This window comes from Pan troglodytes, chromosome Y (assembly GCF_028858775.2).
Source record: "Pan troglodytes isolate AG18354 chromosome Y, NHGRI_mPanTro3-v2.0_pri, whole genome shotgun sequence".
Lineage (NCBI taxonomy): Eukaryota > Metazoa > Chordata > Mammalia > Primates > Hominidae > Pan > Pan troglodytes.
Window position 1 is genome coordinate 25388522 of NC_072422.2, and position 16591 is coordinate 25405112.

General features: G+C 41.5%; 1 protein-coding gene across 12 annotated transcripts in view; it reads left to right on the forward strand.

The window, feature by feature from the left end:
* Nucleotides 1–15336, forward strand: part of KDM5D (lysine demethylase 5D) — a 39230-nt gene extending 23894 nt beyond the window's left edge. For 4 of the 12 annotated variants that reach the window (XM_009439892.4, XM_009439890.4, XM_009439891.4 and 1 more), the window contains 15 exons: nucleotides 34–196; nucleotides 4030–4149; nucleotides 4272–4466; nucleotides 4741–4922; nucleotides 5006–5130; nucleotides 5246–5393; nucleotides 10288–10384; nucleotides 10950–11308; nucleotides 11745–11883; nucleotides 12335–12514; nucleotides 12684–12821; nucleotides 13009–13596; nucleotides 13881–13950; nucleotides 14104–14303; nucleotides 14399–15336. In XM_009439892.4, the coding sequence (XP_009438167.1) occupies nucleotides 34–196; nucleotides 4030–4149; nucleotides 4272–4466; nucleotides 4741–4922; nucleotides 5006–5130; nucleotides 5246–5393; nucleotides 10288–10384; nucleotides 10950–11308; nucleotides 11745–11883; nucleotides 12335–12514; nucleotides 12684–12821; nucleotides 13009–13596; nucleotides 13881–13950; nucleotides 14104–14303; nucleotides 14399–14749 (3055 nt within the window). In that variant the 3' untranslated portion in view covers nucleotides 14750–15336. 12 annotated transcript variants of the gene reach the window in all.
* Nucleotides 15337–16591: the final 1255 nt, after the last annotated feature.

Below are 16591 nucleotides of genomic sequence, written 5' to 3' on the forward strand. Positions count from 1 at the left end.
TAGACTTGACGTGTCTTCTGTCTACGTGAGCAGGGGTGAGCCGAAGACCTGGTATGGTGTACCCTCCCTGGCAGCAGAGCATTTGGAGGAGGTGATGAAGATGCTGACACCTGAGCTGTTTGATAGCCAGCCTGATCTCCTACACCAGCTTGTCACTCTCATGAATCCCAACACTTTGATGTCCCATGGTGTGCCAGTGAGTACCAAGGATCAAAACAATTTTAATTTTCTTCGCTGGGGTGAGAAGGGAATGAGAAAGAACTTAGTTTTGGAAGAAATAAAACCATATCCATTTTGCTGTGGAGATTAGGCTTAGCATCACACCTCTTTGCCTTCCCTTGCTGACTTCAAGTTGCAGATCAGTACCGTTAGCTGGGACACTTAAGAGAACAAGTAAAAGAGAGATTAGATAGTTACTTAACAGAATAGAAATTAAAACTTGGATCCTGGCCTTTTTATCTGCCTTCTAGTCTAGGATTGGTTTTCTCTTAATATTTCTGAATATAATTCTTACTTTGCAAAACCCAGGAGGGACTGGTTTCAGACTTTTGAGTATTTCTAGGAGTGAATTGTATCAGCTCATTTTGCTAAAGAATAAGCTAGCAATGTGTATGTGGTACATGGACTGAGTCACTGTCTTGTTACATGCTATGCCTTTTCTCCTTTGAAATTCTGTAAGCTTTGAGGTAACCGCTTTATAAGCTTTTATAACTTTCCTGGCCATCTTCCTCAGTTTTTTCATCTCAACAAAATGTGCTTCATGTCTCCAAAGGCCCACTTCGTTTCCTGACATTTTATACATTTTATGAATTCTAACTTGTACCTTTTTTTTCCTAGTATTCCTCGTCTCACAAGAAAAATATATTGATGATAATGAGCTCATCAAGCAATCTAATTACATCATTTGTCTTGCTTTCTGATTCTAGTTCTGAACTAACTATATATTTTTTTGTCTCTCATGCTGTATATGTAATACTGACTTTTATATATTTTTTTATAGTTGCCTTTCTCAGGGGTATTACATTCTTTATATAGCTCTGAACTACTCAGTAATATCCTTTCATGTCAGCCTGAAGGAGTCCTTCTGTATTCCCTGTAGGCACATCTTCTGGAGACATACTTCCACAATTTTTAATTCTCTGTCAATTTATTTAATTTTTTTTCCCATTGCATGACTTTAAACGTGTCATCCAACTGGCTTCTGGCCTCCGTTATTTCTAATGAGAAATCTATTGATAATTCTATTAAGCATCCATTATATGTGAAGAATCATGTCTGTCATACTGCTTTCAAACTCCATCTTGGTGTCTTACCTTTTGTTGGTTCGACTATGTTGTGTCTCCTGGAGTTTATCTAGTTGGAGTGCGCTGAGCTTCTTGGTTGTAGACTTTCAGGGCTTTCCACAAATTTGGAAATTGTTTAACCATTTTTGCTTCAACTGTTCTGCCTTTTTCTTTCTCTTTTCTTATGAAATTCCCATTCTGCATATATGGGTGCACTTGATGGTGTTACACAGGTCTCTTAGGATCTGATTAATATTCTTCTCTTTTTACCCCCTGCTGATTTATTTCAATTGACATGTCTTAGAGTTTTCTGATTCTTTCTTCTGCCTGCTCAAAGCTCCTGTTGAAACCATCTTGTGAGTTTTTCACTTCTGCTATGGGACTGAGAGCATCAGAATTTTGACTTGTTTCATTTTTGTAATTTTAGTGCCTTTCTTGAAACTCTTATTTGGAGGGACATTATTCTCCTGATACCCATTAGTCCTTTGTGCGTTGCTTCTTAAGGCATTTAAGCCTGTTTGAGAGTTGATAGACTTTAGTAAGTAAGCCTGGGCTATCTGAGAGCTTTTTTCTTTTAACCAAAGGGCTATACTTCTTTTCTTTGTATGCCTCCTAATGTTTTAAACTGAACACTTTTCAGAGTATTGCTTCAACTCTGAAAATCTTATTATCCCCCTTGTCTTCTCTCAAAAAATTTGTTGTTGCTTTTATGTACAATAGTTGTTGTTTGGTTAGTAAATTTTCTGAACTGTTTTTTTGGGGGGATATGTTTTAAAGGTGAAATTCACATAACACAAAACAAACCATCTTAAACTGAACAGTTTAGTCTCATTTAGTACATTGACAGTGTTGTGCAACCACCGTGTCTACTTAATTCTAAAACATTTTAATTTCTCCAGAAAAGTCTCAATACAATTAAGTTATTTCTCATTCATCCCTGCTTCTAACCTCGGACCACAGGTTTACTTTTCTGTTTCTATGAATTTATTCTGCGTATTTCTTATAAATGGAATCATACAATATGTGATCTTTTGTATCTGATTTCTCAAAGTTCATCTGTGCTATGGCATGAGTCAGAGTTTTATTACTTTTCCATGGCTGAATAATATTGCATTGTATGGACAGATCACATTATACTTATCCATGGGTCTGTTAAAGCACATTTGTGTTGTTTCCACCACTAAGCTATTGTGAATATTTCTACTGTGAACATCTGTGTGCAAATATTTGTTCAAGTTCTTCCTTTCAGAGTTTTAGGTATATACCCAGAAGTGGTATTGGACAGTCATATGATGGTTCTCTGTTTCAACTTTTTAAGGAACTTACTGCTTTCCATAGCATTGTCATAGCCATTTTGCATTCTTACCAGCCATGCTCAAGGGTTCTAATATGTCTGCATTCTTGCCAACACTGTTATTTTCTACCTCTTTTTGTATGGCAAGAAATAGTATCTTGTGTGGCAAGAAATAGTATCTTGTGGTTTTGATTTGCATTTTCCTAACAACTAAAGATAGTGAGCAATTCTTTGTATACGTGAGTAATCTTTTAGTTTTATGTTCTTTTTCTGCTTTCTGTTAACCTGTTGGTCATCTACCAACCTAACAAACTCTTTCTTAAGCCAAAACAATAATGATAATAACTAATAATAGTATTAACTACCCACTCTTTGCAGATTGTGTCTGATTGGTGAAACTTTTTCGGGGCTATTTTAAAAACTATTTTAGACTCCACCTTCTGCTTCGGAAGAGCATGAAAGTCAGATAGAGGTGACGTTAGGGTCTTAGATCTTTTCTGAGCGTGTATCTTGCCCTGGATGTTTAATGTGGCTTTCTCAGTTCTCAAATACTACGTGGAAGCTTTTTTAGAATCCCTTTTTCCCGAAATATCTCTTTCTCTAGGATTTGCCTCCCAGGCACTTAAAATTATCTGTTGTTTTTCTAGTCGCTCTCTTTCTCTCTCTCTCTCCTCCCCACCCCCACCACCCCATTTTAAAGCTGGAGGTGGCTGTGACTAATACGTTTGCTTTTTTATACTTTCCAAAAACACAGCCTGGGAAGTCTCCTGTCTTCTAAGTGAACTGTCAGGCAGGTGAAAGAAAATCAGGCCCTTGAGGTAGTCCTCCAGGAAGCCACCAGACAAGTCAAAACACACCACCTTAGTTCTTCGGGAAAAAGGTTCACATCATGGTTCCTGGCACCAATCAGCTGCACCAGCATCTCAGGTTGCTTTCCCACAGTAGCTGCTGACATAGGAATTGGGGCAAGTGTTTGTATGCAGGGAACTTACTGCATTATAGCACTCTTGTACCACAATGTAAAAGCTTTTAAAAATCCATTAAGTGTTCTCCTGATTTGGGTTTTTTATTTTATTTTATTTTATTGCACTGCTCTGAACATTTCAGCACTAGATCATTGTTTGAGTAGAGGGACAAAGTTGTGGAGTTTCCAACTTCATCATTTTTGGTGACTTAATTCTATGACTTTAAAATTTTGCATTTCTTTGATTATAGAAGCAAAGAGTCTTTTCACTTGTTCGTGGACCCCTCTATATTTGTTTCTTGAATTACACATATTTTGAGTACTTTTCTATGAATACCACTTTTAAACTCACAATCTCATTTTTCTTTTAGGACACGTACTTGAAGATAGAGCCTTTCCACTCTTCCTACATCTAGAGACATCTTTGAATTCACATCTGGCCCATTAGTTCTGACCCACACCTCTTTCTGCTTTTTTCTCCTTTTTAGGTTGTCCGCACAAACCAGTGTGCAGGGGAATTTGTCATCACTTTTCCTCGTGCTTACCACAGTGGTTTTAACCAAGGCTACAATTTTGCTGAAGCTGTCAACTTTTGTACTGCTGACTGGGTGAGTGAGCATGCAGTGGGCCTGCAGGTAGAAAGTATAAAGAATACGGGTAAGGATTATTGTGGAGAAGCTATGCATTGTGGTCTCCAAATAGCCACACACAATCTTGAACGCACTTGCAGCTACCTGCTGGACGCCAGTGCATTGAACACTACCGCCGGCTCCGGCGCTATTGTGTCTTCTCCCACGAGGAGCTCATCTGCAAGATGGCTGCCTTCCCAGAGACGTTGGATCTCAATCTAGCAGTAGCTGTGCACAAGGAGATGTTCATTATGGTTCAGGAGGAGCGACGTCTACGAAAGGCCCTTTTGGAGAAGGTGGGTGGTCAAGAGCAGAGCTTAGGGATTTAGTCACATATATTACATTACAGAGACACAGACCAACATTGAGTAACCACTGTGTGCCTGATCTTTAAGTCATGCATTTTGAAATGTAAAGACAGAGTCTGTATGTGTTTATATTTTTTCTTCCAATTTCTCTACAGCTGTCCTTACAAGGTTGAGTCCACATCAGGGCTCAGTGTTGGCTGAGGTGGGGTGTCCACAACCCTACTCCTAGTCTTTACAGTATATGTGGGTTGAACACCCCCAGGGCGTCACGGAGGCTGAGCGAGAGGCTTTTGAGCTGCTCCCAGATGATGAACGCCAGTGCATCAAGTGCAAGACCACGTGCTTCTTGTCAGCCCTGGCCTGCTACGACTGCCCAGATGGCCTTGTATGCCTTTCCCACATCAATGACCTCTGCAAGTGCTCTAGTAGCCGACAGTACCTACGGTGAGCATGGGAACACTGTGGGGACGTGGAGGAGGTTTTAGAGCTGGGCCAGATGTGTACCCTTCCCGGCTTTCTTCCTCTAGGTATCGGTACACCTTGGATGAGCTCCCCACCATGCTGCATAAACTGAAGATTCGGGCTGAGTCTTTTGACACCTGGGCCAACAAAGTGCGAGTGGCCTTGGAGGTGGAGGATGGCCGTAAGCGCAGTGAGTGACGGGAAATGGAAGGAACCCTTGTGTAAGCCTTATTTCTTTCTTTTGGGTATTCTTAACCTTCATTTTCTGCTAACACTGCCTACCTGTTGCAACTTACACTCTCCAGGCTTTGAAGAGCTAAGGGCACTGGAGTCTGAGGCTCGTGAGAGGAGGTTTCCTAATAGTGAGCTGCTTCAGCGACTGAAGAACTGCCTGAGTGAGGTGGAGGCTTGTATTGCTCAAGTCCTGGGGCTGGTCAGTGGTCAGGTGGCCAGGTACGTGAGAGGAGAAGGCAAAGAAGGGTGTCAGTGTGTGAAAATGAATAACAAAAATGGATAGACTATAAACACACAATCCTGTTTGAGGCTGAGGCAGGAGAATTGTTTGAACCCAGGAGACAGAGGTTGCAGTGAGCCAAGATGGCATCATTGCACTCCAGCCTGGGCAGCAAGACCAAACTCCATCTCAAAACAACAGCAAAAAAAAAGAAGCACAGACTCAGATTTTACTGAGAAAGAGAAGATAACACATGGACAAAAAGCAGTATAATAGAAACTAGAAATTACTGAACTAAACAGTTTCTAACAAAATAATGTGGCAATAAGATATAAATATATACTAGCAAAATTGCAGTTTTTTCCTACTTCTTAGGAAATCTCATAGCGTTATGCAGACATCAGAATTTCCACAAACTTAACTTTTGGCTGTGTAGTTAGGTAAAACTTTAGAGGTTAAAATAATCCTAGAAATTTATTTAACTGTTAGTTTCCAAATGTGTAAGACAATAGATACATATAGTTTTTAGATTGAAAAGTAAGTGATTATGTACAGTCAGGCATCACTTAATGATGGAGATGTGTTAGGAGAAAAGCGTCATTAGGTGGTTTTGTCATTGCTGCATACGCACCGTCTACTTACATAAACCTGGATGCTGTGACCTCCTACACACCTAGGCTGTGTGATAGAGCCGGTTGTTCCTAGCCTGCAAACCTGCACAGTGTGATACTGTACTGAATATTGTTGTTAGTTGTAACACAATGGTGAGTATTTGTGTATCAAAATACGCAAATGTAGAATTACTACAATAAAAGAATTGTGGAAGACATAAAATATGGGGCACTTACCATGAATGAAACTTGCAGGACAGGAAGTTTCTCTGGGTGAGGAACCGACTGGTAAGAGAATGTGAAGACCTTGGACATGACTGTACACTACTGTAGACCTAATAAACGCTTTACACTTTGGCTATGTTAAATTTATATAACGGTATCTTAAAAAAAGATAGTAAATTAGCCTCAGCTACTGTAAATTTTTAAAACTTTTTTTCAGGGTACATGTGCAGGTTTGTTATATAGGTACATTTGTGTCATGGGGGTTTGTTAACCCCATGTACATAGGGGTTTTATCACCCAGGTATTACATTCAGTACCCCTTAGTTATTTCTCCTGATCCTCTCTCTCCTCCCACGTTCCATTCGGTGATAGTCCCCAGTATGTGCTGTTCCCTCTATGCGTGCGCCATGTGTTCTCATCATTTATCTTACACATATTAGTGAGAACATGTGGTATTTGATTTTCTCTTCCTGTGTTAGTTTGCTAAGGATAATGGCCTCCAGCTCCATCCATGTTTCTTCAAAGGGCATGATCCTGTTCTTGTAATATCTGCATTGTAATTCCATGGTGTATATGTACCACTTTTTCTTTATCCAGTCTATCATTAATGGTCATTTAGGTTGATTTCATGTCTTTGCTTTTGTGAATGGTGCTACAGTGAACATAACACGTGCATATGTCTTCATGATAGAACAATTTATATACCTTTGGGTATATACCCAGTAATGGGTTAGCTGGGTCAAACGGTATTTCTGCCTCTAGATCTTTGAGGAATTGCCACACTGTGTTCCACAATGGTTGAACTAATTTTACGCTCCCGCCAACCCTGTATAGCAGTTACTTTTTCTCCGCCACCTCACCAACACCTGCTATTTCCTGACTTTCATAATTGCCATTCTGACAGGTGTTATCAGGTGGTACCTCACTGTGGTTTTGTTTTGCATTTCTCTAATGATCACTGATGCTGAGCTTTTTTTCATATATCTGTTGGCTGCATGTATGTCTCTGTTTGAAAAGTATCTGTTTATGTCCTTTGCCCACTTTGTAATGGGGTTGTTTTCTTCTTGTAAATTTGATTAGGTTCCTTTATAGATGCTGGATATTAGACCCTTGTCAGATGTATAATTTGCAGAAACTTTCTCCCATTCTGTAGGTTGTCTGTTTACCCTGTGTGTAGACAGTTTCTTTGTGCAGGAGCTCTTTAATTAGGACTCGTGTCAATTTTTGCTTTTACCGCAGTTGCTTTTGGCGTCTTCATTGTGAAATCTTTGCCCATGCCTGTGTCCGGTTGTCTTCCAGGGCATTTATGGTTTCAGGTTTTAAATTTATGTCTTTAATCCATCTTGAACTGATGTTTGTATAAGGTATATGGCAGGGGTCCTGTTTCAGTTTTCTGCATATGGCTCAGCCAGATTTCTCAACAGGATATACTAAATAGGGAGTCCTTTCCCCATTGCTTGTTTTTGTCAGCTTTGTCAAAGATCAGATGGTTGTAGGTATGCATCCTCATTTCTGGGCTTTCTATCATGTTTCATTGGTCTATGAGTCTGTTTTTGTAAACTGTTTATTTTGTAAACATTTAATTTCTATGTGAATGTTTTACTCTTTTCTAATAATGGTTAGCTTAAAACACAAATGCATCATAGAGTTGTACAAAAATATTTTCTTTCCTCATATTGTCATTCTGTAAACTTTTCTGTGTAAACAATTTTTAAGTTTGTTTTCCATTTTAAACATTTTTGTTAAAATCTAAGATGTAAAGACACACATTGGCCTAGGCCTACACAGAGTCAGATTCTGAATGTCACCATTTCCCCCATCTATATCTTATTTTAGTGGAAGGTCTTCAGGGCACTGACACACGTAGAAAGGGATCTGTTAAGATAACCATGCCACTTCCTGGAATACTTCCTGAAATACTTTTGAGGCTGCCTGACAGTTAACTTTTGTTTATAGTAGGAGTATATTCTAAAATAATAGTTTAGAAAAATGTGGTGTCAAGCATTAACCAGTATATGGCTGTTTGTTATCAGGTATTATGTGATGCATGTGCTAGACAGACTCTTACATGATGGACAGCGCATTGGGTTGTTTACATCAGCATCACCACAGACACATGAGGAATGTGTTGCTACTTTACAACTGCTATGATGTCAGCAGGTGATAGGAATGTTTCAGTACCGTTATAATCTTACAGGCACACTATCATACATGTGATTTGTCATTGAAGTGTCATGTGGTTCATGACAATGTTAAATCATGTATTTGTAGAAACTATATAAAAAATAATAAAGCTGTGTTAGTAGGAAGGAATTTTAGATAAACTACTCTATTTAAAAAAAATAAAGCTGTGTTAGTAGGAAGGAATTTTAGATAAAGAAGGGATTTTTTTGTCATTAGGTTTAAGGGTCAGAATAAAAGTATCAAGACTCTAAAGCAAGGGTATACATTTGAACCAGTTTCTACTTGAGAATATAAGTAATTTTTTCAATAAACTTTAAGAAAACATAGAAAGATTTTTGAAGTGGAGAAGTACATAGCAGAATGGATATTTGAAATTTATTATTTTGGGCCTATTTGGAGGATAGGTCCCACAGGATGTGGCATGGTCTGATTTAAATTAAATAAACTGATGAGGAAGCTTTTTAAATAGTCCATCACATAATTATTAGCCTGAGCTATAATTGAGATGCTAGATTGCCTTTTTGGCTTTTCTGTGCCACCTAGATATTCAATGACCCATGCTTACTTAACTTAGTTTCTTGGGTTTGTCTTCATTCTCATGTCTGTCATATTTTACAGATACATTATTTCAAATATTCTTTTTTTTTTTTTTTTTTTTTTTTTTGAGACGGGGTCTCACTCTGTCACTCTGGCTGGAGTGCAGTGGCACGATCTCAGCTCATTGCAAGCTCCACCTCCCGGGTTCAGGCCATTATCCTGCCTCAGCCTCCCAAGTAGCTGGGTCTACAGGTGTGTGCCACCACACCTGGCTAATTTTTTTGTATTTTTAGTAGAGATGGGGTTTCACCATGTTAGCCAGGATGGTTTCAATCTCCTGACCTTGTGATCTGCCTGCCTTGGCCTCCCAAAGTGCTGGGATTACAAGCATGAGCCACCGTGCCTGGCCCATTATTTCAGTATTTCCTACTTGTTCTTAACCTTTTTTCTCATTGCTGCCTTTCTTTAAAACATGGAAACTTAAAATTTTAGAATAAATTTCACTTTTCTGGATAACTCCTTTCCCTACTGTGGGGTTCAAGAGAAATAAGGCTTTTCCAGATTGAACCCATGATACCCAAATAACATGCCCTGCATTTCCATTTTAATCTGCCTCAAGTTTTCCTCATGCATTTAACTTCCTGGCCTCTTCACTTTTCTTTGTCTTGTAAGCAGTTGGAACCAAAGAGTAAATCTCAGAAGTTGTCATCCTGTAGTACTGTTTTGCTTCTGACATAATGAACTCTCATTTCTTGTCTAGAATAAATTTATTATTCTGACCATACTTATCATCACTTAGCCCTCTTTCCTTCGTAATCCTCCCATTGCATTTATACTTCAGTTTCTGGCTTAATAGATGTTTTGTCTCACTGTGAAAGCTACTACTTCTGAATCCTAATGGCTGTTTTTACATCTCTTCCTCATTCTTTAACTCTTAACTGGATGACTGATGAAAATATAACTTAAACTATCCGGGGGCCTTTTCACATTTTTCTTTTCTCTTGCCCCACCTATTTGTATTTATTTCTGTTCTTCTGTCGAATAGTACTAGCCAGGTAGTACCGTGGTGGCATGGTATTATTAGCCATAGTGGTAGCAGATTAATACTGTTACGTTTTCTCAGGAAGCTGGACTCTCTCACTTTGATATCTGTAGTCTCTATTAACTGCTGTCAGACGCCTACGGGTGTTTTTTCAAATCTTAACTTGTCAGTATCGCCGAACTTAGAAAAAAACCTTTGTGGGTGTTACTGAAATATGAAAGGGAAGGAAGTATATTAAAAGTCTCAAATTGTTTGAAATGTGGCATTACGAGGTGTTCCTTCTGGCTCCTACAGGATGGACACTCCACAGCTGACCTTGACTGAACTCCGGGTCCTTCTTGAGCAGATGGGCAGCCTGCCCTGTGCCATGCATCAGATTGGGGATGTCAAGGTAAGAGGGGCCTGGAAAGGTGGAATTTTTGTTAACAGCAAATACTCAGGAAGTTTGACATGTCAGGAAAACTTGAGAACCTAATTATTCTAAACAACCTTCTCATAATAACAGGTTCTTTCCTGGAAGTGGCGGAGATATGTGTTCCCATACCATCTCTGTCTTTACAGCATGCAAGGAAATATCCTTCCATACTGAAATAATTAAAAACTCTAAACTGGGCCTACATAAGACACTGGCTCTTGGAAATGGGATGGAGAGGACTGATTGGTTGGTTGGTTGATTTCCCTCCAGATACCAGAGTCTTAGAAAGCTTACTAGATGGATAAGATTGTATTAAAGTGGGTTTGGAAAAAGAAATTCAGGTAATTAAAGGAGAAAAATGTCATTCTAGGTAAACAGAGGGCCTTTGTTATTATCAGATAGATCATGTTTTAGGATGTGGTTGAGAATAAGTGTTAAGCAATAGGAAATGCCTATAAGAGAAGATGAGAAGTGGAGCAAATCTAGGTGGTTGAGTATTTATGTGGCTAAAGAATCTGCATTTTATGCTATGTCCTTGCAGGATGTCCTGGAACAGGTGGAGGCCTATCAAGCTGAGGCTCGTGAGGCTCTGGCCACACTGCCCTCTAGTCCAGGGCTATTGCGGTCCCTGTTGGAGAGGGGGCAGCAGCTGGGTGTAGAGGTGCCTGAAGCCCATCAGCTTCAGCAGCAGGTGGAGCAGGCGCAATGGCTAGATGAAGTGAAGCAGGCCCTGGCCCCTTCTGCTCACAGGGGCTCTCTGGTCATCATGCAGGGGCTTTTGGTTATGGGTGCCAAGATAGCCTCCAGCCCTTCTGTGGACAAGGCCCGGGCTGAGCTGCAAGAACTACTGACCATTGCAGAGCGCTGGGAAGAAAAGGCTCATTTCTGCCTGGAGGCCAGGTGGGGCATAGTCTCTCCCTGTCTGTATCTTGACTATAATCCTCAAAGTTTTGGGGTGACCCTAAGTATTTCTGTGGTGACCCTTGGGCAACAGACTCCCAGTTGGGCATCTACTAAACTCTAAAGGATTGGCATGACATATCATGTACTCCCATCTATATGACATGTCATGTTGATGTTTCACTGTTGTAAAGGCAACAATTGGGGGAATGTTCTTGGATGACTTAGTTCTCAGGTGAATGGATGCAGCATGTGACTTACAAGAGACCTATATAGCCCCTGCAATGTTAGAGAGTTCCTCAGTGTGGCTTCCTTACTTTGTCATGCAACACTTTTTATTGCTTATGTTTTTAGCAAGGAAACCTAGGACTTAGAAAAGGGGCATGTATACCTGTAACATGTAATGATAGATTTCTCTTTTTCAAAAAAAATTTAGGCAGAAGCATCCACCAGCCACACTGGAAGCCATAATTCGTGAGACAGAAAACATCCCTGTTCACCTGCCTAACATCCAGGCTCTCAAAGAAGCTCTGACTAAGGCACAAGCTTGGATTGCTGATGTGGATGAGATCCAAGTGAGGATCAGTGTTTCTGCTTTACTGCGTCAGGCCAGCAGTTAGAAGAGAGATAGATATACTTTATAGTTTTTACTCGGTTGGGTTGCGCTAGAAAGTGAAGGTGGGAAGTTGGAGGATTCTTTGAGGTACCTGAGCATGTCAGAATAGGAACCAAGGGAAGAGAAGCATGAATATGGGTGTATACCTAAGCAGAGACTATTGATATATAGAAGTGTACAGAGGAAGCAGGTTACAACAGAGTAACTTGCATATGTGGAATCTTTGGTCTGAGCCAATGAAAGTAGGAGTTCTGAGAGAAAAGAGTTTCTGTCACATTTTTCTGTTGCAGAAAACATCTCCAGATTTTCAGCCCTGGGATTATGCAGTATAATACCCAGTATTACTTAGGACAAATTTAGACACAATATTGTTGACATAATTTAAATAATGTTTCTTTCCCCTATTCCAGAATGGTGACCACTACCCCTGTCTGGATGACTTGGAGGGCCTGGTGGCTGTGGGCCGGGACCTGCCTGTGGGGCTGGAGGAGCTGAGACAGCTAGAACTGCAGGTATTGACAGCACATTCCTGGAGAGAGAAGGCCTCCAAGACCTTTCTCAAGAAGAATTCTTGCTACACACTGCTTGAGGTAAGGTCTGAGACCCTGACCCACAGCCTCTTCTTCATATGGCCTGGCTGCTGTGAGATGGCACATATAATGAGAACATAGATTTTTTTAGGCACCTGGGTAGGAAGGAGACGGTGTAGTTGGTGAGGGAAGCCTGGTCATTTCCTGTATGTCTGCCTGCCTGCCTCAGGTGCTTTGCCCGTGTGCAGACGCTGGCTCAGACAGCACCAAGCGTAGCCGGTGGATGGAGAAGGCGCTGGGGTTGTACCAGTGTGACACAGAGCTGCTGGGGCTGTCTGCACAGGACCTCAGAGACCCAGGCTCTCTGGTAAGGAGCATGGCCCAGATGGGGAAAAGATGGGTTCTGGGTTTCTCTCTGAAAAGAGAAGAGCCGCTGATGATAGGGTGTCTGAGCCCTGTTACAGGTCTCCTGGTTTGGGAGCCGGGCATTAGGATGCCAGACAAGGGCGAGGGTGGACTGCTGACCTACTTTCCCCCTCTTCTGGACATGGCAGATTGTGGCCTTCAAGGAAGGGGAACAGAAGGAGAAGGAGGGTATCCTGCAGCTGCGTCGCACCAACTCAGCCAAGCCCAGTCCACTGGCACCATCCCTCATGGCCTCTTCTCCGACTTCTATCTGTGTGTGTGGGCAGGTGCCAGCTGGGGTGGGAGCTCTGCAGTGTGACCTGTGTCAGGACTGGTTCCATGGGCAGTGTGTGTCAGTGCCCCATCTCCTCACCTCTCCAAAGCCCAGTCTCACTTCATCTCCACTGCTAGCCTGGTGGGAATGGGACACAAAATTCCTGTGTCCACTGTGTATGCGCTCACGACGGCCACGCCTAGAGACAATCCTAGCCTTGCTGGTTGCCCTGCAGAGGCTGCCCGTGCGGCTGCCTGAGGGTGAGGCCCTTCAGTGTCTCACAGAGAGGGCCATTGGCTGGCAAGACCGTGCCAGAAAGGCTCTGGCCTCTGAAGATGTGACTGCTCTGTTGCGACACCTGGCTGAGCTTCGCCAACAGCTACAGGCCAAACCCAGACCGGTCTACACTTCAGCCACTGCCTGTGACCCTATCAGAGAAGGCAGTGGCAACAATATTTCTAAGGTGAGCTTTCCAGGCCAGCCATTGTCCTCACATTTCTGTCTTCTAGCCCCTGTCCTTCTTGTAGCTCCAGTCTTGTCCCTGTTCCCCAGTTTTCAATCTCCTTTGGCCTAGTCCCTTTGCTCCATTCTATACCTATCCAGATCCTAAACTCTGATCCCTGTTGGAAGCCTGTGTCTACTCTGCTTCAGGAGATAGAGGCTCCCAAGTTTTGGAGTTGTGGGAGGAAAGATAGGACCTGGTTCATCAGCTCAATTATTGTTACCCATTCTTTTTTTCCCTGATAGGTCCAAGGGCTGCTGGAGAATGGAGACAGTGTGATCAGTCCTGAGAACATGGCTCCAGGAAAGGGCTCTGGTAAGACAGGTGTGGTTTGGGTAGGCTGTTGGCTAAACATAACTGAGTGACCCATGTATTTGTCACCTCTGTTGTGGCCATGGAGGATAAGACCAAGAGTGGCCTCTAACCCAGTCTGTCCCTGCACCCTTCACTGCACCACCTTCCGCCCAGACCTGGAGCTACTGTCCTCACTGTTGCCGCAGTTGACTGGCCCTGTGTTGGAGCTGCCTGAGGCAATCCGGGCTCCCCTGGAGGAGCTCATGATGGAAGGGGACCTGCTTGAGGTGACCCTGGATGAGAACCACAGCATCTGGCAGCTGCTGCAGGCTGGACAGCCTCCAGACCTGGACAGAATTCGCACACTTCTGGAGGTAGGAAGCGGGGTCACAGGCAGGGCAGGAGATCAGGTCCAGCAGGCAGGGATCCCAGTACTGACGTTTTTCGCCTTGTGTGGGTATGATTGCAGCTGGAAAAATTTGAACATCAAGGGAGTCGGACAAGGAGCCGGGCTCTGGAGAGGCGACGGCGGCAGCAGAAGGTGGATCAGGGTAGAAACGTTGAGAATCTTGTTCAACAGGAGCTTCAGTCAAAAAGGGCTCGGAGCTCAGGGATTATGTCTCAGGTGGGCCGAGAAGAAGAACATTATCAGGAGAAAGCAGACCGTGAAAATATGTTCCTGACACCTTCCACAGACCACAGCCCTTCCTTGAAAGGAAACCAAAATAGCTTACAACACAAGGATTCAGGCTCTTCAGCTGCTTGTCCTTCTTTAATGCCTTGGCTACAACTCTCCTACTCTGATGAGCAACAGTTGTGACAGTGGCACCAAAGGTCATTTGTGGTTGTTTTTGTTTGTTTGTTTCTTAAATCCTACTATCTCCTGGCCTGGACCTCAGAAGGAGCTTATTGCCTATCTATAATTTTTCACTGCCAATTTTTGATATCCTCTCTCCTAGAGTTACTGTTAAAAGGTTGGTTCTTAAAAGTCCACACTCCAATGCTCAGAAGTGTCTTGCCAGCAACATTCCTGCTAGCATACAGGAGTGATTTCCTAAACCAGTTTCATTCTAGTCTGAATAGGGACAAACAAATCTTGAGGAAGCCCAAGTGCGTACCTTTATTTTTGCCCCCACCACCCTCTTTCTGTACTTCAATTTTTGTTTGTTTTTTGTTTTTTTGTCCCTGTCATAAAATATTTTGGTGCTTCAAAACTTGTACCTTCATTGTACATCCTTTTCTTTTCTCCCCTTGGGTCTTATTATAAAAGAAGACAATGTACGTTGTAATTACTTGTAAAGACCAAAAAGAATAGAGAAAAACAAGAATTTCATGACTCTACCTGTGGTCTATCTTTAATTTCATTTCTTTTGTTAAAAATAAAACAATGAGTATGTTTGGATACTATGAATATGATTTGAACTTGTTAAAGTGTACGAGTGAAGGACTGAGGTTAGGAAACAGCAGTAGCATGGATCAACGTAATTTTTAATAGTCTTTTTCAGGGGAGTGGGGAAGGGTAAATTTTTCTTAGAAAACATACATGAGACTTAGGCCAAGGTTAATGTTTTCTCAAAGGATGTCCAGTTGACCCAGCACCAGCAGTAGAAAACTTACCTGTCCTACACTTAATTGCTTTGTGCTTTTTATTGAAAATCTGTTGGCTGGACTTGCATGTGCCAATATCTGAGTTAACTTGTTGCATTGCATCATTGAACTATGTGTCTGTCCCCTGTGGCCAGATCACAATGTCTTGGTTACAGTCGCTTTATAGTAAGTCTTACATCAGGGTAGACAGATTCATCTCAGTTTTTTGTTTTTCAGATTGTTTTAGCAAGTTAAGTCACCAGCTCTCTTTTTCATTATGTAGTTGCTTTTGTGTCCTAAATCTGATTGCGTTGCACTGACACAAGTTATCTCCCTCAGTATTTTCTGTTCTTTCAACTGGTGAATACAATAGCTAATCTAAATCATTTGTTGTAAGAATTCAGTAGGATTGATGTGTAAATATTTCAGGTAAAACCACTATATTAGTATACCACTAATTCAATTCATGGTTCTTGTTTTGTGTGTCTCTGGGTGATCTAATAATATAGACTATATTATACTTCTCTTAATCCCTTTTAGTGAATGCATTCTGTCATCCTGGATTGAATCTCTCGCTTTTCCACCTACTCTTTGCTGACTTGAGTCAGTGTAGATCACGTTACTACCCATAGCATTTCTCATGCCTATAATCATACTTACCTTCCTTATTGTCTACTCTTTTCACCTCTTTCTTTCTTTGATACTGTCATAGGGAACTATAATTAGCTTTCCCAGTAACAAAGCTATGCTTGGTGATGACCTAGTAGAGTAGAAATTGCTTCACCTGTCCAAGTACAGTGTACTTTACCTTAACACACCATAGGGGCCAGGTAAAATAGATAGAAAATCCTGAGATAATTTATCTAAATCTGAGAATTGTCTTCGAAATTTCTTTTTTCTCCTCTTCCATAAATAGGAGGAAAGTCATCATTCTCAAGCCATTACAGATTCTCTGACACTTGTTAATGGAAAATTCTGATGAGGCATGATGAGAACTTCTGCCTATAAAAATCTCACTAAAGTTCTGAGTCACAAATTGTTCAAATACTTCACAGTAAGCAGGCAATCCAAATTC